Source organism: Gouania willdenowi, chromosome 10 (assembly GCF_900634775.1).
Source record: "Gouania willdenowi chromosome 10, fGouWil2.1, whole genome shotgun sequence".
Taxonomy (NCBI): Eukaryota; Metazoa; Chordata; class Actinopteri; order Blenniiformes; family Gobiesocidae; genus Gouania; species Gouania willdenowi.
In genome coordinates, this window is record NC_041053.1 from 37,375,399 (window position 1) to 37,401,920 (window position 26,522).

Genomic DNA, 26,522 nt, shown 5'->3' on the forward strand with positions numbered 1-26,522 from the left:
CTTAATTCCCACTTCCCTCTCCTTTTTTCCCCTTAGCTAATCTCTGTGATAATATGCTAACAACATGGCTCAGGCAATAGCTAAACAGCATTGGGAGAAAAGAAATACAAATGGTTTGGTTTGGTAGCTCGGAATGGCCTAAAAATGGCTGACATTTTTACCAGGGCCAACTTCAAAAACATGTGCCAGTATGTTTTATTTCTCATTATATTTTATTATGTTTGGATGTTTTTTATATATTAACATACCCCAAGTTGTGCATGTTGCTCAATTTCACAAAATAGTTTTTTAATGTTATGTATTGTATAGTTGTCCTGATTAATGACTTTGACAATGCTAGCTGCTGTGCATAGTTAGCCCCTGGTAAGATGGCAGCTAAAGTGAAGCCGTCATGTCCATTCTCCTGTTTATTTCTGCAAATGGACCCTTGTTTTTAGCTAGCACAAAAGCTTGACAGCAACATATTAGCTCATAATTAGCGCTCTCCAGTCCCGACTAACCACGTTAGCGTGGATGTTGCTAAATTTCACAAAATAGTTCTTTAATGGAATGGATTTGATCGTTGTTCTGATTAATTACTTTTGCAATGCTAGCTGCTGTGCGCAGTTAGAGCCGCCATGTCCATTTTCCTGTTCATTTCTGCGAACTGACCCTTGTTGTTAGCTAGCACAATAGCTTACTTGCAACAAGATGAGTTGACAGCAATATTTAGCTCACAGTTAGCACTCCCCATTCCTGGCTAGCCAACATCTTTTAGCGTGGATGTTGCTAATTTTCACAAAACAGTTCTTTATTGTGATGGATTTGATAGTTGTCCTGATTAATTACTTTCACAATGCTAGCTGCTGTGCACAGTTAGCCCCTGGTAAGATGGTGGCTGAAGTGGATCTGTCATGTCCATTCTCTTGTTTATTTCTGAAATTGGACCATTGCCGTTAGCTAGCGCAAAAACTTACAAGACAATTTGACAGCAATAATTAGCTCACAATTAGTGCTCCCTAGTTGCGACTAGCCAGCATCTGTTAGCGTGGATGTTGCTAAATTTCACAAAATAGTTATTTAATGTGATGGATTTGATAGTTGTCCGATTGATTATTTTTGCAATGCTAGCTGCTGTGCGCAATTAGCCCCTGGTCAGATGGTGGCTGAAGTGGAGCCTTCTCCTGTTTATTTCTGTGAATAGACCCTTGTTTTTAGCTAGCACAAAAGCTCAGTCTCAACAAGACGAGTTGACAACAATATATTAGCTCACAATTAGAGCTCCCCAGTCCCGACTAGCCAGCATCTGTTAGCGTCAGGGATTCTTTTTTGGCGGGGGGGGGCTGGGCCAATATTGGCCAGAGGTTGGTTGACGGGCCCCCCTTACAAGAACAGATGGTGAAGCATGTTGGCAATCAGCACGTTTTTAGCTAATGACTTAATTAGCTATGCAAATTGACAAATCAGTGTGGATATTGTCATTTAGTTGAAAAGCTCACCTAAATTAATTAGCCTGATTAAGGCATAGTGGGATGTAGAAGTGGTCGCTAGGGGGGTTTGGAAATGGTGTGCGTAAATAACCTGCCTCTCCTGGCTGGTGTTATCCATCAAAGCGTGTGTGTGTGTGTGTGCGTGCGTGTGTGCGTGCGTGTGCGTGTGCGTGTGTGCGTGTGTGTGTGTTGTCTGATCAGGTGTCGTGTATTCATCTTTATGTGGTCCTGGAGGGTGTAAGATTGCCCTGTTGTGTCGCTGTAAAGCACACACTGGGTTGATCTGTATTCAAAGTCCTTTTGTCTGCGTTTGTGTTCAGGTGTGATGGTACGGTAAGCACAACTGGGCTTGTGCGCATGTTGTTATTGTGTACGCGCGTGTGCTGCCGTGGAGAATATTCCCCAAGACGGGCAGCATTGACACACTTGGCCAGTGAAGCGTGCGCACGGTTCCAACGTATACAGCTTCTTCCTGGGTTACAGTGGGCGGCGCGGGGACGACACGTGGCCTGTGATGAGACAACTCACCAAGATGCTCAAATAAGCAGAGCCGTGATTTAAAACCTATCGATCTGTATTTGATTTGAAGAATTACACTCTAGTGATTGTTTGTAAGCAGAGAGAGTCCCTTCACCAACAAGTGGAGACATCCCTCACCATCAGTACTCAGCCACATCACAGCAGTCACTGATCTTAGTGGATAATAGATAGATAACCCCCCCACCACCACCACCACCCCCTTTTCCTTCCTTGACTGGCGGAGAGAGGGCCCTCTCTGTGAAATATGTCCGACATGATGAGTATTGATTGGGGTGTGTACAAAGCTGAAGCATTGGGGGAATCACTTTCTCTATGGGAGGGTTTCATTCATTTGCACAGACCCCTGGAGAGAGAACACACACACAAACATTTCTATGTAGAACCACCGACGTCTCAGCCCAGCAGAGAGTGGATTAAGTTGCATCAGTGATCAATCTGTGTTATCCTGAATACAATCCTGTAATCTGAATCTTCACTCGCTCACTTTAGTATGTTTATTGTGACATCACTAGGGGTGTGCATTGGCATGAATCTGACGATACGATACGATTCAGGGTTTGCATGTCATAATGCGGTACCTCCCAATACTAAACAATACAATATACATTGTGATATATTGCAATATCAATAATTACACATTCCATCTTTACAAGTAAATTGTAACTAACTGTAATTCAAGTAGTAATATCAAGAACAAGTGGTATATTTATCAAACTGTCAAATATTTTTTTTTTCTTAAAAGTTAAACGACTGCTTCTACAACACATTCTGATTCTGTTAAGTTCTTAAATACTTTATATATATATATATATATACAATACAGAAAAGTAACCACATACATCTATAAAAGTGCCCAGTTTGTTTTATGAAAATAAACTTTCAATCTAAAATGTATTGAGGAGTGAAGCAGTTTAACAAGGTCTGATGTGGTTCACTAACTAGTGAGCAGGTGATTCCGTGCTATGCATATGTTAACACAATTAAATGGTGTTTTTTTGTTAAAAAGCATGATTACAAAATAGATTTGGACATTTTTGGATCGATACGATAATTGCACGGTGAAATATTGCGATATATCTCCGAACCAATTTTTTCTTACACCCTTAGTAATCAATCACCCGAAAGCAAACACTTTAAATACTTATGTTTTTAAAGTTACTTTGGCTCATTTGGTTCGTGTTAGATTAACAAAGTATGAAATGTGTCGCTGATCTTTCAAAATTCAGATATTTCGAAAGATGGAAAACTGTTCAGTGTCAAGTTTAATATAATACTATACAGATTGTTTCTAATTAAACTTTTATTTTTGGGGAAATTACATCAAAAGTATGTCATAAGCATAAACAAGAACTACTGAAACACTGCTAAAAGTCTGACCAAATTCTCATTTTACTCATTGAAATTTCTTAGGAAATTTCTTTTAATCTCTTAACTTGTTTTGACTGCCAACTGTCAGTCGTCCTCAAAGGCATCTACTGATCTCTTTGACGTATGCTTATGAGTTTTTTCTGGGTGTGGCCTCTGAGGAAGATTGACAGCTGCCAGTCGAAAGGAGATTATAGTACATTTCATGAAAATAGTTTGAATAAATGAATGACCTTTCCTGCAGCTTCACCTTCAGGCCAATGGGGATGTAAGGTCATACATAGGTCACACACACACAGACACACACACGTTTTACATAGCTAAAACAGCTTGGGGTCAAATTGACCCCAGAGGGACACCAATATGTGCAATATGTGTTAGGCATGATGAAAAAATATCATCATGATAATTTTATGCTTAATCAATTGTTCGTATTAAATAATTTTTGAAGAATAAACATTGAATGGGGTCAAATTGACCCCAAGGATAAAAGGAGGGTTAAAACCAACACCACAAATAAGTCCCAGGAAGCACAAATGACAGTTTCTCCAACATTTTTCATTGTGTGTTGTATAAAGCAGAAACATTTACATTTTTATTTGTTGGTCTTTAAAAATGCTTTTTTTTGTTTCTCAAGGACGTGATGGTCGTGGGCGAACCGACCCTCATGGGCGGCGAGTTCGGAGACGAGGACGAGCGCCTGATCACTCGCCTGGAGAACACGCAGTACGACGCCACCAATGGCCTCGACGACGAGGACGACTTCAACAGCTCCCCGGCCCTGGGCAACAACGCCCCCTGGAGCAGCAAACCACCCACCGCCCAGGACACCAAACCGGAGAGCACGGCACCGCAACCCTCGCAGTAAGACAGAAGAAGAAGAAGGGGAAGAAAACACATCAAATTCTCCACCTCATGTGGGCTGGACTTTTCAAACTTTCTACGCTTCTTCTGCACCTCATAAAAACCCAACCTACTCTCCCTATGACCTCCTCACTCACAACTGAGATTATACAAACAAAATATGGATTTTCACTGCATCTTGAAGGAGAACTGGCACCACTGCACAGCAATATTCACAAACAAGAACGCATATAGGTCGTATGCAGCTGTAATGTAGAAAAATGAATAAAAAGCCAGGCATGGTTTTACGTTTTTTCCCCTTTGTGTCTGAGGAATGCAGTGGAAAAATTGTGGATCACATTCTCCTCTCTGGACCGTGTGATACAAACATCTTTTTTTCTGGAGGATTGTGGAATACCATGCCTGTGATTGGCTGACCTGGAGGTCACAAGTCTTCAGGCTGACAGTAGACAACGGGGAGGAAAGAAGAAAAACCCAAACAACAAACAATATCTCGTAAAAGAAAAAAAAATGAAGCAAACCCAGCAGCCGAGACCAACAAAAAAAAGCCCTGGAATCATCCTACAAATGAAAAATGTTGCATTTTTATTGGTAATTCATTGGACTGGTGTTTGTTTCCATTTCCATTTATAAAGAAATAAAAAAAAATAAATAAACAACATCCTTCACTGCTATGGATGTTTTTCAAACAGAGGGAAACATGTCCCCGAGATTGTTTTTAACACATTACTGCAGTCGTCACGGATTGTAATTTCATGCAAACCAGTTTGATTGTGTTCAAAGTCTTATTGGTATTTTTGCTTCTTCTCGCAATCTTTTTCAATCACTTTGTAATTTTGCCGATCAGTATGTGAACTTTGCCGACACTAATGTTGTTTTATTCTGTTTTCCCTCCTGGAAAATTGGACTACTTTCCCTTTAACGACCTACTCTCAAACTGATGTTAAAGCCTTTCTTTTTCTCTCTGCATGGTTTTTATAGAAGTTTTATTTGGTTTGATATATGTGCTTTTTAAAAATACACCAGTTCCGATTATTTTTCTCTGGGGTTTATCAGCTTGGGAACACTGTTACAAGGTTTGTTGTAGCTCTGTAAATAGAGGTGGAATCTATTTTGTCCACTGTAAAGCCTCTGAGAGCAGTTTGGATATGGCAGCTGTTTTATTTTGTACAGGAGGTTCGGATTTCTGTCGGGTGGTTTGGATGGATGCTGGTTTTCCTCCGTCACAACCAATCTGTACATGTTTGTCCCCCTTTTAGCTAGTGCAGAACCAAAGCCACAGGTGATCAACAGCCACAAGCCACAGTCATGTGATCATATGTAATGTGTAATCCGTGAAGGTGAAACCAATCATACAGTTTTTAAAAATACAAAAATAAAAAAATCCCATCCGCCCCACAGAAATGCTGTGAGATCCCTGCGATTGTGTTCACTGTAGTCCTTTGGTTGAACTGAGACTGCAATGATATAATTCTGACCTTTTTTTTTTTTTTTTTTTCTGGAAAACGAGAAAGAAGAATCAGATGGTTCTCTTCAAAAACCATTGGATGTTACAATTATTTATTTGTGCATTTTTTTTTTTTTTTTTTTTTCAAGACTAACATTTCTAAATATGTTTGAACCTAGTATTATTAGACAGCATTTGTACATTAAATAGCAGAGGTGTTCAGTGTCATATCTGATGTCTGGTATGTATGCTTTACCATTATGTGTGCCAATAAACCGTGCTTACAAAGTTGAGCAGTTTGACTGGGTTACCTTCGTTATCGGTGTGTAATACAACCAGTGTTTCATGTTCTTCTATTACCTCAGCAAACAGCTCTTTAATGTCTGTCTGGATTCCTGCTGTGATGCTTCGTTCCATTCCTGGAGCATTTTTTTTTTAATCTAAGCTAGCAGTCATTGCTATGCAGAAGACTTTGTAATTTGCTTTTATTTGCTTTAGTTTTAGTTTAATGCAGTGGTCCTTTTGGGATGGAGTTGCCAGATGCCTTCAAGAAACTGAGAATGAGCCCATTTTTGCTTTTTTTTTTTTACCCTTTTTCTGCAACTACACCAAACTTGCCATGTTTTAACCTATTTTCACTGCCATATTTTGGCACCTTTTAATGCATTTTTGCTACATTACTCCCATTCCTGCCACTTCTCCATCAATTTTCAATGTTTTTTTTCTGAACATTTTTCCCACTTTCAAGACATTTCCAGCACTTATAAACCCTTTCCACTACTTTTCCCACCTAATGTCACTTATGTTGACCCATTATTGTCACTTTTAACCTATTTTCAGCATATGTCATGCTTATTTTTGCCAATTTAACCACATTCACGATTTATCATGCCCATTATTTGCCATTTTAAGCTAATTCTTCTACTACTTTTTAAGTAGTTTCTACCACTGTTTGGCCAATATCGACACTTTGAACCCTTTTCACCACTTTTTCTGTCCATTTTTGGCCACTACAACTTTTTTTTGTCACTTTGAAACCATTTTATTTCTGATTTACATTTTTAAGATGACTTTATATTATGGTGCAAATAATAATAAAATTCCTGGATAACAGTTTTTTGGTTATTCAGAGTATTTACGTAGAGTTCTATTTATTTGACAAAATATTTGAATTAGTGTAGTCATAATTTTAGTGATAGGAATTGCATTTGTTTCCATTAAGTTTTTTGTTTTGTGTTTTTTTTTTTTTTTTTTTTTGTCATGTCACAAAACAAAATAGTCCACAATATTTATAGTTATAAATACATTGAGAGGGGATACCAGTCTATAGCAGAGCCACATGGAAACATTCTAGTACTCACACTCAAATCCACAGCAAAGTAATAAAATCACTTTTTTATAAATTCTAACTAAAATTTCCAACTTTGTTTACCTTTTTTCAGCCTCAAATCATGTGAAGCATGCACTTTGCTAAACTGGCTCTCTGAAACAATCGCTTGATTTTTTTCATCAAATGCTTAAATTTTTCTGAAATTTTTTAACATTTTTTTGTATGACATTTTTCTATTTTCTCACAGCATTTTTTTTTCCTTCTTGAATTGCAATGCTTTTGTATTGTCTTGTCATCTCTTGTCAATAACAAGTTATTTGTCAGCCTCTTGCTAACCTTTGTATTGAGGGTTATGGGTTCAATATTTCATCATAATTTGATGATCTTAACCGAGTCATGTGGTCCATGAAACTTTAGAAAAGCAGGATAATGAGTGTAATCAAGACTTAAAGTGATTTAACAGCATTGAATCATTGATTGGCAAGAATTATATCGACCTTGTGGCTCATATGTGTAACCTTGTGTTTTTCCTGATTTAGGGATGTGGACTCATCATCTTAAGAGACTGTGCTGTGGTATCTGGAGCTAAGATTTGATCAATTCTGTTAGGTACAAATTGATTTTTTTTTAATTATTTTGACCCTCAGAAATCAAATTTTATTTATTTATTTTTTCCTCCAAGTCAACTCTTACTAGGTTGCTGTGCGACTGGCAGCTATCCAGTGTTAGATTTTAACGACTAAATTGTATTTAGTTTTAGTCATAGTCTTTTGACTAAAACACTCACTTTCCTCAACTGTAGCTTATTTATTTTTCATTTGAGACAGAAAGTCATGTAAAACAGCATGTTCTGTATCATTGTTTAAAATTTGTACACAAGAAAAACAATTCTAAATGTAAATATAAAAGTTAAAGAGAAATGTGAAATGTAAATTTAAATGTTATATCTAAATCTACATGTTGAATCTAAATGTTAATGAAAATCTAAATGTTAAACACATTCAGTGTGAAGCTAAATGTTTAGAAATTATGCAATGTTTATATTTTTATATTAATAAAATTTAGATTTATTTTTTATGTGTGCACATTTTAATAATGATATAGAAAATGCTTTATGGAAGAAAACTAGGGCAACATGTGCATTTTTAATTTTTTAGTTTTAAATGAATTTGTCTCAAATGAATGAAAAATTAGCTAAATGTGTGAAAAGTGAACTAAATGTTCAAAATATGTCTAAATCTAACCCTAAACAGTGACAATAAAAAATAAAACATTTGACTAAACACGTTTTATTTTAATCAAATGCATCTTGAATATCAAAGGACTTGCAACAGGTTTCCACTGTTTTTTTTTTTCTTCTTTTGTTTTCACGTACTAGTGTACTTTGCACTTACTGAAAAACACATGTAATATTTTCCGTGATCAAAACATTAATATACATTTTTTTCTACTTTTCCAAACTGGGAATGGAGCTGAAACTTTACTTTGAAGATACTTTGGGAGGAGGTTTCTTCTTCTTCTTCTTCTTCTTGTTCAGTGCTGTTGTTGGGTAGACTTTCAACCCTGCAATATGTGATGGAACTCCAGCGACTCCAAGCGGTAATATTCGGTATTTAATCAATTTCCGATTACTATGCCCCCTTTCAAAATAAGAGTAGCCTTCTGCGCTGTAAAAAAAACAAAAAAAAAAACAACTCAAAATCAAAGAATTTAAACACGTTCTTTTTTCACTTAGAAACAGCAGTTTGTGTACGAACATTGTATTTGAATATAGTACTTATATATTGATTAATGATGGGTTTTTTTTTTGGGGCATACATTATTAACATAAACATTACAGTTATACTAAATCTGTTTGACCTATAATTCATTATTTATGGATGGGTAATGATGTGATAATGCATCTCTTTATGGAAATCACAAAACAACTTTGAATTGATTTATTCTGCATAAGTTAAGGTGGCTACATAGAATTCAATTTAATTGTTATTTATGATTATTGTTTTATTACAAAATGTGAATTTTACCACTTCTGTATACAGTTTAGTGTTCAGTGAGTATACTTGTAGGCTCTTTTTTTTTTTTTTTTTTTTTACATCTTTTATTTTATATACAAGCAATGTATAGACAGGGTGTTGTTTTTGGGAAAATGTTACAAAGTGCAGCTCATTTCCCCCATTTTTCATCCATTATGTGTCCTTTAAATCAGAAGCTATTGTAAAATAAGAAAAAATCTCCAGTCATTACACAGACCATACTTTATTATTTTTTTTATTGTTATTATTATTTTATTTTTTTTACAAAACTATGCTATTGATACAAATTACAAGGTACCACTATGTGACAAGAACATATTGGTTTTGTTTGATGGAAAAACTCAACACAGAGAACGTGAATTTATTTATGAAGCAGATTCTTTCTTGTTTATATAATTGATAAAAAAAAAATAAAAAATAAAATATATATATATATTGAAGATTTTTTTTTTTTTTTTTTTTTTAATGTGGTTAATATAAACGTTAAAACAAAGTTCAGATCATATCCTTGAATTACAAAAGCACTCGTCGAATTCCCAAATATGTATTAATAAAGAGGGATCAATCAAGTTTTATTTGTATTGAAAACAAAAACGTCACAACATCCTATTTCTTTCTTACTTTTTATTTTCTTAACAATATGTGAATGTGAATACATATGTATGTATAAAAACATATACATATGTAAATATCTATATGTATAAATACATATACATATGTAAATATGTATATGTAAAGAGAGAGAGAGAGGGGTTAGTGTGTTGTGACGTCATTTTTCTTCTTCTTTTTTTTTTTTTTTTTTACGTTAACGCTGCCCTGACGTCACGTGCAGTTAAAGTAAAAATGGCGGACGCGACAGGGGCCGACCTGTCAGGGGAGAAAGAAGCCGAAATTGAGCTAAAAAGGCGACAGAAACGACCGTGGGAGTCGTTGCACAGGACGGGGAAGGTCAGCCTGGCCGCGGAGCTGCCGGAGACTTTGGGGTTTTACGACATTAGCGCTGCCAGGAAGGAGCATCGTGACCTGTCAGCAGGTAAACCAGCATAATATAACGGACATGTTTAGCCTCGTTTGGGCTTCACATGTCACACTATGACGCTGTGTGATTCTGTTTAGATACTTTGGCCTCCAACATGAAGTGTAATCACAGTAGTTTGATTTAAAAGCCCTCACAGATGTTCCATATGTTGTTTACAGTCAGTTATCCTACAGGGACTCCAGTGTTTTCCCCTTCAAATTAAAACACATGTATACATTAATAATAAGACCTGCTGCCGTGTCTTAACTCAACCTTCATCTGAAGCTATTTCGTCAGAATAAAAGCCTACGTGGTTAGTTTTGCTCAAATACATTTCCAAAACGTCTGCAATGCAAAGCTGTGATGTGTGATATTAGTTATAAATAAAACAACAATTAGTAATCTGTTAACTTTTGTTTATTTATATATTTTTTTCATTTCCTGAGATATTTTGTATGGAAGCGTAGAGCTGCCACAGTTAGGGGAACATATGTTTTGGATCACTATATTGTATGAACAATATACTTATATTGTTCATACAATATAAGTGTATTTGTTAGTTATAAAGTCAGAATTTAGCCAGAATAAAAGCATACTTAAATAAATTTCCAAAATGTCTGCAATACAAACTTGCAAAGCTATGATGTGATACTAGTTATAAATAAAACAACATTGAACAATAGTATGTTAATAATTGGTTATGGGTTAATTTATTCAGATTATTATACAAAAGCTTCAAAGGAAACATCAATGGAATTAAAACCTCAACATACTATTCAAAAAGAAGTCCAAAAAAACCCAAAACAAATCTTTCTGGAATTACTACGTGGAAGTCAAGGAAACTAAGTTCAAAGCCATCAGCAGACACCTCTGATGAAGACTGGCAGTTGTCAGTTGAAACATGTCAGGAAATCAAAGTGGATTTAAAAGGCATAATATGATGTGATTACATATAGAGCAACAGGCCTTTAAAAGTAATGTATTGTTCATTCAACCTGCACATTTATTGTTTTTCTATGAGGATAACTAATATTTATATTTAGAGTTTCCTGTGGTTTAATGTTGTTTTTTTTTTAAGTGTAATAAGTGTTACAATATTTTCTGTGACTATCCTTTAGAGTTCATGTTGGTTCTCTCATTGTTTTGATGGCTGTAATTGTGTTGCATGCTCTCACACGCTGTTCCAGATCCGTCGGTGACACGCTTTGTTTGTGCCGAGCTCACCAGAGGTTATTTCCTGGAACACAATGAGGCAAAGTACACGGAGCGCAGGGAGCGAGTGTACACCTGTATGCGTATTCCCAAGGAGCTGGAGAAGGTACAAACGCTATCAGATTATTATCATCTAATCCAAAGTCCCTCTTTGTCTGCTAGTCTACCCTAACACTGTATTTTATTTATTTATCCTCAATAATAATTAAGAAAGTAATCATTTACAAGCAGTAAAAGTACCATGCTGATTTTATTTTACAAACTGGAGGAAATGCGTTAAAATATTTGTTTTTTTACTGACATGGAGTAAGTTAATCAGACCTCATGAGAACATTGTAAAGACTAAACAAAACCTGTATTCAGAAGGCAAATATGTATTTGGCAAAAATGACAACCTGTATTTGGATTTGTTGACAAGTTATACAAGGCAGGAAAAACAGAAGACTGACCTTGAGCCACAATATGACCTAGAGCTAAGGTCAAGGCCACACATTGAAAGGAAATGTTGTTCAATGGTACCAGTCTGAGCACTGTGTCTCAATTTGTGGCCAAGGTATAGGGAAAAAAAGTATTTTTATTTATTTAATTTTATTTTTTATTTGTGACGACATTAACTTTGACCCCTAACAATCTTTTTACTGGCAGGTCACACATTGAAAGGACATGTTGTTCAATGGTACCAGTCTGAGCACTGCATCTCAGTTTGTGGCCAAGGTATAGGGAAAAAAATGTTTTTTTTTGTTTTGTTTTTTGTGACATCATGAACTTTGACCCCTACCGATCTTTTTAGTGGTAGGTCACTCATTGAAAGGAAATGTTGTTCAATGGTACCAGTCTGAGCACTGCATCTCAATTTGTGGCCAAGGTATAGGGAAGAAAGTTTTCTTTTGTTTTGTTTTTTGTGACATCATGAACTTTGACTCCTACCGATCTTTTTACTGGTAGGTCGTACAGCTAATTAAATAAAATACTACAGTTGAGATGAGCTTTTCATGAATGTAATCATTGAACTTGTACGATAAATATTCATAGAGATATGGAAAGGTTTGGTTTTTGACACTTGACGCAACCTTGACCTTAACATTTTGGCTCCAAAAAAGGTCGACTGCACATCCTTGACATTGCCTCTATGAGAAGACATACGTGTCATTAGTGCTGCTTTAATAGCCTAGGAGGAGACCCAGGACAAAGGAGTTGCAGAAGAAAAATATTAAGAACTCCTACGATTACAATGCATTTAATTGCCAAATACAATTAACAATAAACACACGTTAGCATAAAAAAAAATAACAACAAATTTTGGTATTATACTTGCACCATCAAATATAACATATAGCGGCCTTTCTTTTATTTTTGTAATACCTGGTGTTGACCTCTTGGGGACAGTGTTGAAACATTAACTTTGTCAGTATGTCCAGTTGTTGTTGTTTTTAAATTCCAGCAAGTTTTTTTTTGTTGTCTTCTTTTTGAATATTATAAGGTTTCATTTATTCAGACAACAATTTTTAAAGACATTTTTTTGAAAATAGTAGTTTTTTTCCCTGAAAATAGCTGTTTTTCAGTACATTTCCTGAAAAAAAGTTGTCTGAATAAATTAAACCATAACATAATATTCAAAAAGAAGACTAAATGTACTTGCTGGAATGATTATGCAGAAGTCAAAAAAACATCAAATGAATCAGTAGACACCTCTGAAGAAGACTGACAGTTGACAGTCAAAACATGTCAGGAGATCAAAGTAAATTTCCTAAAAAAAAAATTTTTTTTTTTTTTTTACCTGTATAAAAAAACTTATTTACTTAATATTAACAACTAAATTCATAGATATTTTCAAATTCACCATTAACGGTCAAACCAATTTCTTCTGCTTCCGAAACCCTGTTTGGAGAGATGTTTTAATTTTTTGTAACAACTAGCATTGCGGTTTCGTTCTTCAATGAAGTAATGCCCTGCAGAAATAAAAGCTCCAATAAAAAATCTCTTTTTTCAAAAGCATTCCTTTGTCTGAAAGTTGGCAGTAGGTGTGAGAATGTATCTGGGTTTCATCCTCACCCCAAACATGTCCTAACTAGTTCATCTTTAATCTCCATCTTTGTGCAGTACTGATTCAGCCTCAGGTTCATCTTATTATTAATATATTTGTGCGGTTTAGTGGTTTGTAAAGTTTCAGTTGTTCCCACACACGATAGGAAACAGGACTGATGTGCTTATGATTCCACAGATTTACTTTTGGCACTCACATAAACACAGTTATCATAAAGGTTTGAAATAATAAGAGTGCTTAGTAGGGTGGTCCAAAACATTTTTTTTTTTTTTTTTAACATTCTCTACATGGGGGGTACGCAATGGCTCTACAGGGGGTACTTGAGAGAGAGAGAGGGCAAAATTAACAAATGAAAGCATGAAAAAATATGACGCTTCATATTTTTAGTTAAAATTAATTTCAAACTAAATATTATTTGCAACTCACAAAACAACAACAAAGACCCACTAAATTACAAAAAAAAATAATAGAGACAACATGCAAAACTACATAAGAAACAAAAAAACAACACCGAAAACACACAAAATAAGAGAAAAATATACGGAATGGAAAAAAAAACCAAAAAAAAAACCAAACAAACAACAACAAAATACACAAAATGATAGAAATTGTCTTGATTAGAACAAGAACTGAAAAGACAAGAGTCAGTCTTGGTCCCACATGACCGTAAATTATAAGAATTAGAGAAATAAATATATTCAGGAGGCACCAAATACAGTTTTTAAATGTGTCTTATCACTCATTCATTCCATCATTATACTTGATAGTTGTTTTTCATAGTATTCTGAGTAAAATGTTGTAGTTGGACAAAGGGGGGACTTGCCCTGAGAACTACTGGTCTACATTACCACCTTGCATTTGGTTCCATATGTGGCCAAATTATTTGGGTCCTAATTTTATCCAAATTAATTAAGATTTAGAGGTTGCACAAGGTTCTCAGACTTTTCAGAGTCCCGTGACCCCTTTAGTGGGGTTAAAGTACTGGTTGAAGCCATTGTACCCCCATTCCTGCACACTTAAAAAACATATTAATGTCATGTCATATAGGCCTAGGCAATGCTGTATATCGAGATTGAAGATATATCGAGATTTCTATTTTGGCGATATATAGAAAACTACAATATATTTTCATTTTATAGCTTTTTTTTGTATTAAAATACTTGTTTTAGGAGTCACTGCTTTCACCACTTCTGAGAACGTGTAAAGCACAGTTAGATGGATTACTGAGTGTGTTCTAACCCAGACCTTCACCTAAAGAAGCCACACTACAGAACTCACTCACACGTGCTGTCCTTTAGAAGAGAAAAAGCTAAAAGTGTCTGTTGATAAATGTCCCTGTGTGGCAGTTTTCATCACCAAATTTAACCCAAAATTGACCTTTTTAGAGTTCAAAACATCAAGATGTATATTGTATATCACCATATCGTGCAAAAATATTGATATGAATTTTGGTCTATATCACCCAGCCTTATTTATACCCCTGAAAAAGAACATTCATTGTTGTAATTCAGATCAAAGTAGGTTTGTTTATTTGTTCATAATATGTCGTTGTGTAATTTTATTAAGTGTTACTCTTAATTGGTCAAAGAGTTAACAACTCGAACAGATTTTAATGCACTACTCTTAAACAAACAATATGTGTACAGTTTGTAGTGCAAAATTAAGATCTAAATGGAATTTAATATAAAAAAAATTAAAGATTTTAAAATTTACCACTGAATAAATACACTACTACAGAATAAAAATTGCCGACAATCAGGTTAATATAATCGTGGTGACCAAATGTGTGATCACAGTTAAAATGTGATTAATTGTGCAGCCCTAATAGAGTCTGAGTCTTTAATCATTCTTCACGAAAAGACTTTTGCCGTATTTAGTTTTCATGCTGGTCAAAGCTGTAAATCCACTTTCACACAAGCCCGTGGTGGCAAAGGCTGCCAAAACAAAGCAATGTTGCTCTCGTCATATTTGTGCTTTTTTTGATCCGATTGTTTCATTGTCACCACTGGAGGGCAGTCTAACAGTGGCCAATGTGTAATTTGTGGCAATGCATGGAGGCTCCTGATGAGGGATGGGCATCGTTTGAATTTAAACGGTTCCGATTCTGATACTCGTTTGGATTTCGATTCCTAACGATTCCAGATTCCGATTCTTTTAAGAAGTATGGTCAAAAAAAAAGCTTGAACATGTGACACACGAGGAGTAAAGCGCAGTAATATTCACTGAAGAAGATGGAAAACTTCAGGATCTTTTTAAAATCATCTATTCTTATGGGCAATTTAAAAAAAAAAAAAAAAACAAGTATCTGTTCCTAAGAGTCACACACTGATTGTATATTATGAAATCTGACCTGAGTTCCTTTTTTTGTGACTTTTTCAGTTGATGATCTTCGGCTTTTTCCTCTGTGCCGATGCCTTCCTCTACGTCTTCACCCTCCTGCCCCTCAGAGTGTTGCTAGCCCTGCTCCGTGTCCTTACCCTGCCATGCTGTGGTTTCAGGTCAGTTTACACACACACACACACACACATACACACACTAGGGTGCATCGAACCAAGCATTAAAATGTTTTAATTTTCAATATCTTTCTGTCTCCAATCTAAATTTGTTCCAAAAACAAAAAAGATAACCAGGTGAAATATTAGCCAATTATATCATTGTTTCTGGGGTTAACCAAGCCAAGGAGAAAAAACACAAAAAAAACACAATAACAACAGAAATTAAAGGTGCAAGCAGCGATGAACGTGCCCTCGCAACCACATGCATGTCGGGAAGTTGTGCACGTTGAGGTGTGTTGCATGTCTAGGTGTGTTGGAAATTTTTAAATGTTGAGATGTAGCTGAACATTTTCAAGGATTATATCAAAACTGGTATGAAATACAATTTATTTAGTTTTTTTTTTTTTTAAACTTATGAGATCAAGTAAATGGTAACTAACTTCAAGTATGAAAATATCAAAAACAAGTGGTATGTTTATCACAATGTCAAATTAAATTTTTAAAAAAAGTTTTACTTTAAGTTCCTATTTTTTATTTATTTTTTTTTTAAAGTAACCACATACATCTATCAAAGTGTCCAGTATGTTTTATGAAAATAAAGTGCAATCAACTTCCAGCTAAAATGCATTGAGGAGTGAGGTAGTTTAACAAGGTCTGATGTGCTTCACTGACACCTATTAACCGATTACCGGTTTACGTGCGATGCATATGTTGGCGCAATTAAGTGTTTTTTTTGTTAAAAAAACATGATTTAAAAAATCAATTAGGATTTTCTTTTTTTAGATTGATACAATAATCGTGCGGTGAAATTAGTGCTGTCAAGAGATTAAAAAAAAAAAAAATGGTGTGATTAATTAATCATGCCCTCTAATTAATTGATCAATTTAATCTCTTTTTTTAATTGCACCTAAAAATTGCTGAGAACACCATCAGCTTGAGGTATTTTCATTTAAATTACATTATTGTGGCAGATCAAAACATTGATATCACAAAGTGACTTTATAATGTCACTTATTGTTTGTTTTTAGTAGTCATTTACATTCCTCTGTATTTGAGACTAGTACCAAGGGCTACCTGTCATATTGATGTGTACTTTTGTCAATCTCCAAATAATTGAAAATACAGGTGAAATAAAATTTCAGATGTCATGCTGTAAGTTAGCACATCGTAAACAGTAAGAACACTTATCTGACACTGAAATTGTTTTCTCTCTACTTCAGATTATATTTAGGCTGTTGCTATTGGTCCGGACCCAGACCTCAGACAATCCTGACTATAGTTCCGGCATTTCCTGTGCATCTGTCTGCATACGCAGTAGCCGAATATCGGTAGTTCCGTCCCTGCCAGACCCGTGTCCCTCTGTCCCTAACCCTAACCCAGGAAATCCCCTAAAATGTTTCTTTTTTTCGTATATGTATTTTTAAGGGTGGAATTTGCCGTGTTAAATACATTAAAATGGAGAAAAAAGAATGTCAGAAGCGGGATTCAAACCCATATCAGTGGAAGGAAACGTCATTAAGTCTAGCGCCTTAGACCACTCAATCATCCTAACACTGTGTTAACACAGGCACATTACGCTTATGTGGAAAAGGTCCGGCAGTGACAGAACTGCGCTTGCGCACAGGAAGTGCCGGAACAATAGTCAGATTTCTCTGAGGTCTGGGTACGTAACTATAGATTAGACACTTGGTAGTATTTATCCAGTGAGTTTGTTCATTTGTCAGGCACGGTATGCTTGCAGTGTCCATGTCCATGCTCACTGTTCATGCTAGCCACTATTGTATTCTAGTCTGTGCATCAGTATTATGGTATACCGGGAACTCTTGAAATAAGAGAGGTTCCGCGCTGTTTGCAGTGCTAAAAAAAAAGCTTTTAATGGCATTGTTTTTTTTGTGCGTTAATTTTTCCTGTAATTAATTCATCACAATTAACGTGTTAAAGTGACAGCCCTAGGTGAAATAGGCTTGATTTTGACACACATGGTTTAAGGTCTTTGGTTAAAAAAAATAGTCCTTTGTATCTTTTTTTGGTGATGCAACACTGAGTGTTATGTTGATGCCCAGGAACCATTAATCAATTCTAAAGGTTCCACTCTGTGAGTCCTGAACTTTGACCCTCCTGCTCCTGACTGGCCCTCTGACTCTTCCCTTCCCTTCCCTTGCAGGGCACGCACATGCCCTTACTGCAGAAGAAGCAGGTACGCTCCTTTGTAAAAAAAAACATCTCCAACCTGGATATCATTATTGTCCTGAACTGGCCTTCCAGTCCGTTCACTGGTTTCCCTTCATCTCCATCTTGTCCGTTCATGTGCGGCTTCACGTTCTGATCTCTGAGGAATACTTTTCATGTTTGTTCTTTTTCATGTTTTGCTTTTGAATTCATCTCACATGGAGAAGAAAATAGCACATTTACAGGCAGTGATAGTTAGACTCCTGACTTTAGCAGCCTCACCCTGTAGTTTTCTGCTCTACATAAGCAAAATGGCAGTTTTTCCAATGAAAAGCCAAGGCTTTATATGAGGAATACAGCTTTCTCTGTCACATTTCTCCTATTGAGCTGATGCAAGATAAATGGCACAGAATGCAGCACATGGCTGAGTGCAAACATGGTTCACGTGTGTTATGGAGATGATGCTTGTAGGATAGAGATAGCAGGAGATGATTTGTGCTGCAGCAGCTTTGCATATGGAATGTGTTGAGGAAAAGATAAGGTTTCCCTGGGTTAGCTGCTGACATGCTAAATATAAAAAAAAACCATTATAAGTTTCTTTGGTCGTAGTAAGCAAGGGAAGTGGAAGAGTTTGATCAACAGATGTTGTTCGGACTCTTCCACTTCCCTTGTTTACCTTTTTTCATTTTTCAATCTCATTTATTAGGTATTTTTGGCACTCAATTAACAAAGTTTTCCCCATTTGGTACACTATTTTTGTGCATAAAAAACAAACAATTTATATTTTATTTTTAATTTAACTTTTGATTCCTCTGCTTTCTGATGTCATATTTGTGTGCTCACTGCATAACCACAGGGTGGCGCTGTAGGCTTAAAATGGAAAGTGAGATCAACAAGAACAGTCAAACTTTCTTTCCTTACACAGTTTGATGATCTGCATCTGAACAGAACAATAAAGGATAATTGCTTTTATGTGGGTTCAAATCATTGTTATAACTTCCTTACAATCCTCGCTAATTTGCACATATGTGCTTTCTCTATAAATTGTTGGGTTGGAGGGCAATAATCACTCTGTTTTATGCTGCTAAGAAAGCAAGTCCAGATGTTCATCTCCTGCCTCCTCCTCCTCACGGCTCTGAGCTCAGCTGTTCAGACTCTGAGACACTTGATTAAACACATCCACACATTCTTCTTGACTCAGGCCAGTTTGCCTTCATCAGCCTGGAGTTAGTCTGCTCTAGACGTCTTCACGCTGTGCATCCAAAGTATGACTTCCCCTCCTGCTCACTTTACACACTGCTTAGATGGATCCTCCCCTGTTTTTACAAATGTGGCCTAAAACCTTTGAATTGTCCTTATCAGAAGATCTTTGGCTTAAGAAATGCATTATTTTGCACCATTCAGGGTTCTCGCCAGGGCTGTTGAGTGATTTTGATTCCCTATGGAGTGATGTCGCCCCCACGCTGTGATTCGACCAACGTAGGGCGGCTTTTCTGTTGATTTTTCCTTTTTAATCGGTACCGTTGTAATACTTGCACACTTGGACTTCTGGGCGTGCGCGGTTTGTTAAAGCTGTCTTTTTAATCTGTATAACTAAGAAACGCATACATCAGCTGCACCATCTATTTAATACAGTCAATGTGCTTGGATGTTTCCGTTTTCACCTGAGGACCCCAAGGACCCCTGCAGCCACTTAGCTGCCCCAAAGTTGCCTGTGTGCATCCTCTGCTTGGTAACCGTAATAGTGTAGTAGCGACACATAAAAATCATTCTACATGTGTGCACGGATGTGAATACTGGTTAAAATGGGTTCGAGCTTAAAGAGACAGGTAGCGCCCGGACTCCGCTACCTACAACGCTAGCGCTGGCGGTGCTCGCTTGCTCGCGCACCTCGCGGTCCCCCTATGCTGTAAAAAATTCCTGCTGATAACACTGCCATATTTATTTTATTAACTTTTAAAAATGGGGCTACTTTACTGTTTTAGAACCTGTGCTCCGCCATCTTGAAATCACGTGATTGGTGACATCACACAGTACCATTTGCCTGTAAACATCCCATTGTTTGCTGTTGGAGCGTTTATCCTGCTTTTAAGATCATTTAGCAGCTTTTTCAGTCAAAATGCCAATTTGTGCTGCTTTTTGTTGCTCTAAATATTCAGGAAAAGTTAAAGATGTTGATGTAACCCACTTTTGTTTATGGAAAGAGAATAAAAAGTCAATAAAATGAATATTGTGCAAAATAATGTGTGTTGTTAGGCATAGATTTCTAATAAGGACATTTCAATGGTTTTAGACCACATTTGTAAAACAGTGGAGGATCCCTTTAAGATAGTGAAGGTAAATAATTAATATTAAGCTTTAGACTAGAGTGTGTAGTTTGTTGTATTTTAGACTGTTTGCTCCTTTTAGGAAACCCTGAGGCTTCATTTGAAAGCTCAACTTCTCTCTGTAACTAACTACATCTAGTTGGGATGCATTGTAAGTGAATAATTCAGACTTCCTTTTTATTTCCTGCAGTTGTAAATATTGAGTTCACAGTTGGAGGGCATTTAGACTGCTGACATATGCAGTGTGTGGGAATTAAAGCCCTTTATAGCTCTCCCCCAGTCATCCCTGTCATGGCAAATATTAAATAACGGCTCCTATGGATTTGTCAGCCTTCCTCTTATCATGCTCCATAGCTGCCACTGCCAGGCAACGCTAAGCATTATTAACGCTGCACGTTTGACACAAAAAAGAAAAATGAAATTTTTTTCTTTTACAGCACGACAGCTCACTATAGGTTTATATACCCTACGTTTAACACTACTGTCCAAAATGTTGCACAATATTTACGAGCGTGACGTTGTCTGTCAAGGGAGGTGAGAAGAATACACAGATTTAATATCACAAGGGCAGACAAAACAAAACATCACCAGGCTTATTACAGTGCTAAAACTTTTATCTATCAGAGAACCACAGTATTGAAGAGGAGCCAGGTTTAATATATTATATTATATTTTTTCACGTTATCTCTGTTTTGTTTTGTCCCGTTTTGAACAAGATTTAATGACCTTGCCATGCGTTCTTATCTTAAACAAATGGCAGAGATTTTAGATTGTGATACCGGGGCTTGTCCTCATTCTGACCACCTCTGTGTGAAATATTGAAGCCCATTTCTCAGGTTTTGTTTCAAAATAAAAGTTTCCATATGGCATCTTGTTTGGTAGAGGTGACAGTAATGGATTACATGTACTCACGTTACTGTAATTGCGTTGCTTGTATGGGTACTTGTACTTTTTTGAGTATTTTTCTAAATCAGTCATTTTACTTGTTCTTAAGTACATTTTAAAAGAAGTAATGTGTTACATTTCTACACCCAACTTCTACTGAGTAAATTAGTATTTTTTAATTTTGGTTTCATAGCACATGGAACATAATTCATGTGTTTTTAGTTGTGCAATTTCTGATCAACTCCCAGCTATATTAGCAAATTTAGCTATACTTAGAGCCTGATAATTTTTTTTTATTATTTTGAATTTAATTAATTGGTGGTTTTTTTAAAAAAATTAATCGAACATTTATTTTATACAGATGCCTTTTTAAGTTTATACATGAGATGTTTACTGTATGCAAGGGAACCGTGGCAAGATTTATTACAAAAAATAAATGTGAGGGGTGAAAGTAACCAGTAACTTTTACTTTGAATACTATTTAATTGAGCTACTTTTTACTTATCTATCAATCAACCAGTGTTTATTCATATATTTAAAAAAAAAGCACAAGTATTCTATGTATGACTTACTTGTTCTGTTACATGAGTACAATTTCAAACAGTACTTTTACTTGAGTAGATATATCAGGACTTTTTATACCATTGTTAATGCTGAAATGTTTGCTTGCATCTGTGTACCTGTTTAAGTGGGTAGATGTGTCATTAAATCATTACCAATGTTCATTCATGTGCATTAGTGTTTGCATCTGGTTTCTCAGCATGCAGAAACAAATACACCCAGATGCTTAAAATGGCTTGAAATGCACCTTTATTTTTGTCCAATAAGTTGTGTGTGTGTGTGTGTGTCTGTGATTAGTGGGTCACGGCTACTACAACCAGCCCAGGTCTGCGACATATTAAAGGGCCTGATCCTGCTGCTGTGCTTCTCCATGACGCACTATGTGGACTACTCCATGATGTACCACTTGATCAGAGGACAGTCTGTCATCAAACTCTACATCATCTACAACATGTTGGAGGTTTGACCGATTCGCTCACCCAACACTGGAAGACTTTATTTCATGGGCGATTCAATGTTTTCAGCATCTAGCTCAGTACATTTATCAGTCAGTTTACTCAACCTCTGGAAGTGTTAGAGGAATCCCTACTGGTTTGGATTGGTTCGTACTGTTCTCTAAACCAGTGGTTCTCAACCTTGAGGTCGCGAGACGCTAGGAGGGGGTCCCCAGATGCCTTCAAGAAACTAAGATTATATTTTTTAACAATTTGAGCCCATTTTTGCTTATTTTTACCCTTTTTCTGCAACTACACCAAATATGCCATATTTTAACCTATTTTCATCACTTTTTTTCTTGCCATCTTTTTGCTCCTTTTAATGGATTTTTGCTACATTACTCCCATTCCTGCCACTTCATCAAATTTCAATGCCTTTTCCACACATTTTTTTTTCACATTTAAGACATTTTCGACACTTGTAAATCCTTTCCATCACTATTCCAACCTAATGTCACATGTGTCGACCCATTATTGTGGCTGTTAACCTCTTTTCACCATATTTAATGCTTATTTTTCCGCCCATTTAACATTTAACCACATTCACCATTTATCATGCCTATTATTTGCCAATTTCAACTAATTGTTCCGACAGTTGTTCCAATATTGACACTTTGAACCCTTTTTACCACTTTTTTTTTGTCGGTTTTAACTCTAATTTGCAACTTTCAAAACAATTTTGGTGTTTTTTAAAATCCTATTTCACCACCTTTTCACTTTTTTGGTCACTTTTAACCCATTTCATTTCTGATTAAAAGAAGGATTTACATCTTTAATATGACTATATACTATGGTGCAAATATTAATACACTTCCTGGATAACAGTGGATGTTATTCAGACAAATAAATAAATGTGGTTATCACAGATTCATAGAACAATGGACCATCATTTTGCTGACTTTATGGATGGACTCCAAAAATCTCTCCCCTTTATTCCCCCTTATAGATGACCCTGTCTCCACATGACCGTTGTTCAATGTTCATGTCTGTGTTCAACCACCTTCAGGTGCAGTGGGGGTCCCCGCTCTCTGGAACCTTTATTTTGGGGGTCGCGAGCTGAAAAGGTTGAGAACTACTGCTCTAAACTCTCTCTCCAAACATTGGAATACACAATAATCTGCAACGCACTATGTATACTGATAACTTCTTATCAAATCTCATTCAACTGGGTTTGTTTTTTTGGCTATTAATAAGTTCTGAGGTCATTTTTGCTTTGACAACGCCTGCTTGTAACTCTAGCCATATGGATATGAAAGAGATTTCTTATCAATGGTTTGATTCCAGAATGGAAAACATTCCAAACCATGTAGAGCCAAGCTCAGTAGTACAAATAAAAAGTGTCAAACTGATGCAAAGATAGTTTTCTTCCTCACCAGTCGTTCTGTTTTTACTACAAGATAATTGATATTCCATTAATTTACTGAGACAGTTCCAGTCCTATTTTTGCATTGTTTTTTGCTATCATAAAGAAGACTATTTCTAAAATAACAAAGGACTTTTGATCTTTCCCCTTTGTCAGGTTGCAGATCGTCTGTTTTCCTCCTTTGGTCAAGACATCCTGGATGCTTTGTACTGGACGGCCACAGAACCCAAAGAAAGGAAGAGAGACAGCATAGGAGTTATCCCTCATTTCTTCATGGCTGTCTTCTATGTGTGTATCCTTCCGATTTAAACTCCCGTGGAGCCTTCTGGGCGCTTTAAATGCTGCTCAACAGTTGCCAGTTCTGTTATCTGCTACCGTAGGAGGTATGACACGATAACCATAATGATGTAAAATGTAAAAAAACAATTGATGTTAAAAAAAAAGAAATATTTTGCTTTTGGTATTTTATTTTTTCCTGAGCGTCTGTTTCTCAGTTCTTCATTCCATTCTGATCATGGTCCAAGCCTCCACACTGAACGTTGCCTTCAACTCCCACAACAAGTCGCTGCTCACCATCATGATGTCCAACAACGTCAGTACACACACACACACACACACACACAATAATCAGCCTGAAAGAGGCTTCGGAATGTTCCTTTGAGCACAATCTAAAAGCATGCACAAACAGAATCCTATTAAATATACTTTCTACGCCGATGTCTCTCTGCAGAAATAAATTTGGCCCTTCTGGGATGAAATGTTCCTGCTGCTGCTGCATTAAGATCAACTTTTTATTGCCCTCATAAATACGCCAACTGTGTGAATTTGTTTTCTTCTGTTTCCCCAACACAGTTTGTGGAGATTAAAGGAAGTGTCTTCAAGAAATTTGAGAAGAACAATTTATTCCAAATGTCCAACAGTGGTAAGAGAAGTATCAATTTTTTATCCTGAATGTGTGTTCCTGAACAGTCTTGATTTGAATGAGGTTTAAGGTGCTGTCTACTGTTAAAATCTGTAATCTGTCTTTGTATGTAATCTAATCACAAACATAATTGACACTGAGCGTGTCCAGATACAACTTGTATACTTGTATTGGCCCGACACGTTTTAAGCGTAAATTACATACTTTGATTACCTTGTAGTATAGAATGTTAGAAGAGGCTTCATCTAGTTGTTTTATTCAGAGAACAATAGTCAGCAACAGTAGGTATGAAATTTGTCATTAACCAATGGGTTACATCTGCTTTGCCCTTAAAAATAAGATTATTCTACTACTAACAGGAGAGAGCATATCTCTCTAGAATTAGCTTCCCTTCATTGGCTTCCTGTAAAATCTAGAATAACCCTAACCCTAAATCCTCCTGTTAGCCTACAAAGCTCTACGTGATCAAGCTCCTTTTTATCTTAAAGACCTGTTAGTGTCCTTCCGTCCGGGTAGAATACTCTGCTCTCAGTCTGCTGGTCTTCGTGAAGTTCCTAAAGTGTCCAGAAGTAGAACAGGAGGCAGAGCGTTTGGAACCAGCTCCCAGTCTTAGTACGGGAAACTGCTACTCTCTCCACCTTTAAAAATAAACTCAAAACCTACTTATTTGCTAAAGCATATATTGTATAATAGCAATAACATAAAACGGACATGGTCTCGTTGTTTTGGTCACTATCACAGGTCATTACACGTAAATGGTCAAGACCTCAGACCATTGCTAGAGACCATTACATTCAAAACCTACTTGTTTACTAAAGCGTACATTGTATAGTTGCGATATTTAATGCGAACAAGCATCCCCTCTGTAGTGATCACGTAATCACTACGTGCACCCAGTACAAGACAAAACCTCGTCTGTAGCAGTAGCATTTGAAAAAAAAAAATATTGAAACGAAATGAAACGAAAACAGAATGAAAAGATACTGAAAAAAAAAAACTATTGTTTACATCCAAAAGGGCAACCGTAGGTTATTGTTTTGTTTTTTTCACCTGTATTTTACTGTCAAAGTCTTTTCTGCGGTACAATATCCAACCACACATCCCAATTAGTCTTCTTTACATAGAAATTGTTCTTTCTATCTACTCTCGGCTGTGGATAAGTAAGGCAGACGGTGTAATTTAATACCATGATGTGCCAGTTTTTTATTTGTTTTTTTTTAATCTCCTGGTGGTCCAGTGAGACGGGAAGAGAATAAAGGCTCAATCAGATGCCTTTTCTGAAGACTTCCTGTTTATGAGGCTTAGTCACAGCCAATATGTGAGTAGCACAGATAGTGCTGTGCCAAATATTTACAGCTGCATCATTTCATCATATCACGGGTGTCAAGCACAGTCCTGGAGGACAGCAAATCCTAAAGCATTTAGATGTATCCAATGCTCTTTGAGAAAAGGTGTGGACGTCCCTGCTTTAAATGATAACAATGGATGTGATTGTAAACCTGATATGCAGCTGCTGTCGTTCTTTATGTGAGAGTTTTCAGGGTTTCTTTTACAAACCTCTCAGTGGAATACAACTACCAGCTTCAGTTGAATTATGGATGGGTTGTATTTTTATAGTTTGAGGGTATGTTTGTGTCCTGTCACCATTTGTGGGGTGGTTTTGTAGAACGATGTATATGAAATCATTAAACAAAGTACGAATATAATGCAGTTTTTGAAACATTTTTTTTTTACAAAATGTGTATCTTTGAAAAATATAGACATGAGGAAAGAGTGTAAATCTCACTGATGTTGATGGCACATGTTCATACTTTTTTTTTTGTTCGGTTTTTATAATAGCACGATTTAAGTATGTATTTGTATTGTTTATTTTGTTTATTATCATGGGTTTTGCACTTGTTAATGGTGAAGAATGGGGGTAAGACTGGACAAGTCTAGGCTTCTTCCTATACCTTGTCAAACGAGTCAAATGTGTATTATT

At 36.3% G+C, this 26,522-nt stretch overlaps 3 protein-coding genes across 4 annotated transcripts in view; 2 read left to right on the forward strand and 1 right to left on the reverse strand.

Moving 5' to 3' along the window:
* The window catches only part of ldb2a (LIM domain binding 2a), a 135,801-nt gene extending 129,832 nt beyond the window's left edge, over positions 1–5,969 (forward strand). The window contains 1 exon segment of the mRNA XM_028458961.1: positions 4,012–5,969. Coding sequence (XP_028314762.1) covers positions 4,012–4,242 — 231 coding nt within the window. The 3' untranslated portion in view covers positions 4,243–5,969.
* The window catches only part of anxa5a (annexin A5a), a 1,189,405-nt gene that overhangs the window by 989,181 nt on the left and 173,702 nt on the right, over positions 1–26,522 (reverse strand). The gene's annotated exons all lie outside the window — the stretch shown is intronic.
* Positions 9,879–26,522, forward strand: part of tapt1a (transmembrane anterior posterior transformation 1a) — a 42,008-nt gene continuing 25,364 nt past the window's right edge. Inside the window, exons 1-8 of one of the 2 annotated variants that reach the window (XM_028458959.1) lie at positions 9,879–10,084; positions 11,257–11,387; positions 15,705–15,823; positions 17,985–18,017; positions 22,060–22,222; positions 23,776–23,911; positions 24,114–24,211; positions 24,472–24,541. In XM_028458959.1, coding sequence (XP_028314760.1) covers positions 9,895–10,084; positions 11,257–11,387; positions 15,705–15,823; positions 17,985–18,017; positions 22,060–22,222; positions 23,776–23,911; positions 24,114–24,211; positions 24,472–24,541 — 940 coding nt within the window. In that variant the 5' untranslated portion in view covers positions 9,879–9,894. The remainder of the gene's footprint in view (positions 10,085–11,256; positions 11,388–15,704; positions 15,824–17,984; positions 18,018–22,059; positions 22,223–23,775; positions 23,912–24,113; positions 24,212–24,471; positions 24,542–26,522) is intronic. The other variant, XM_028458960.1, reaches the window with a different exon arrangement.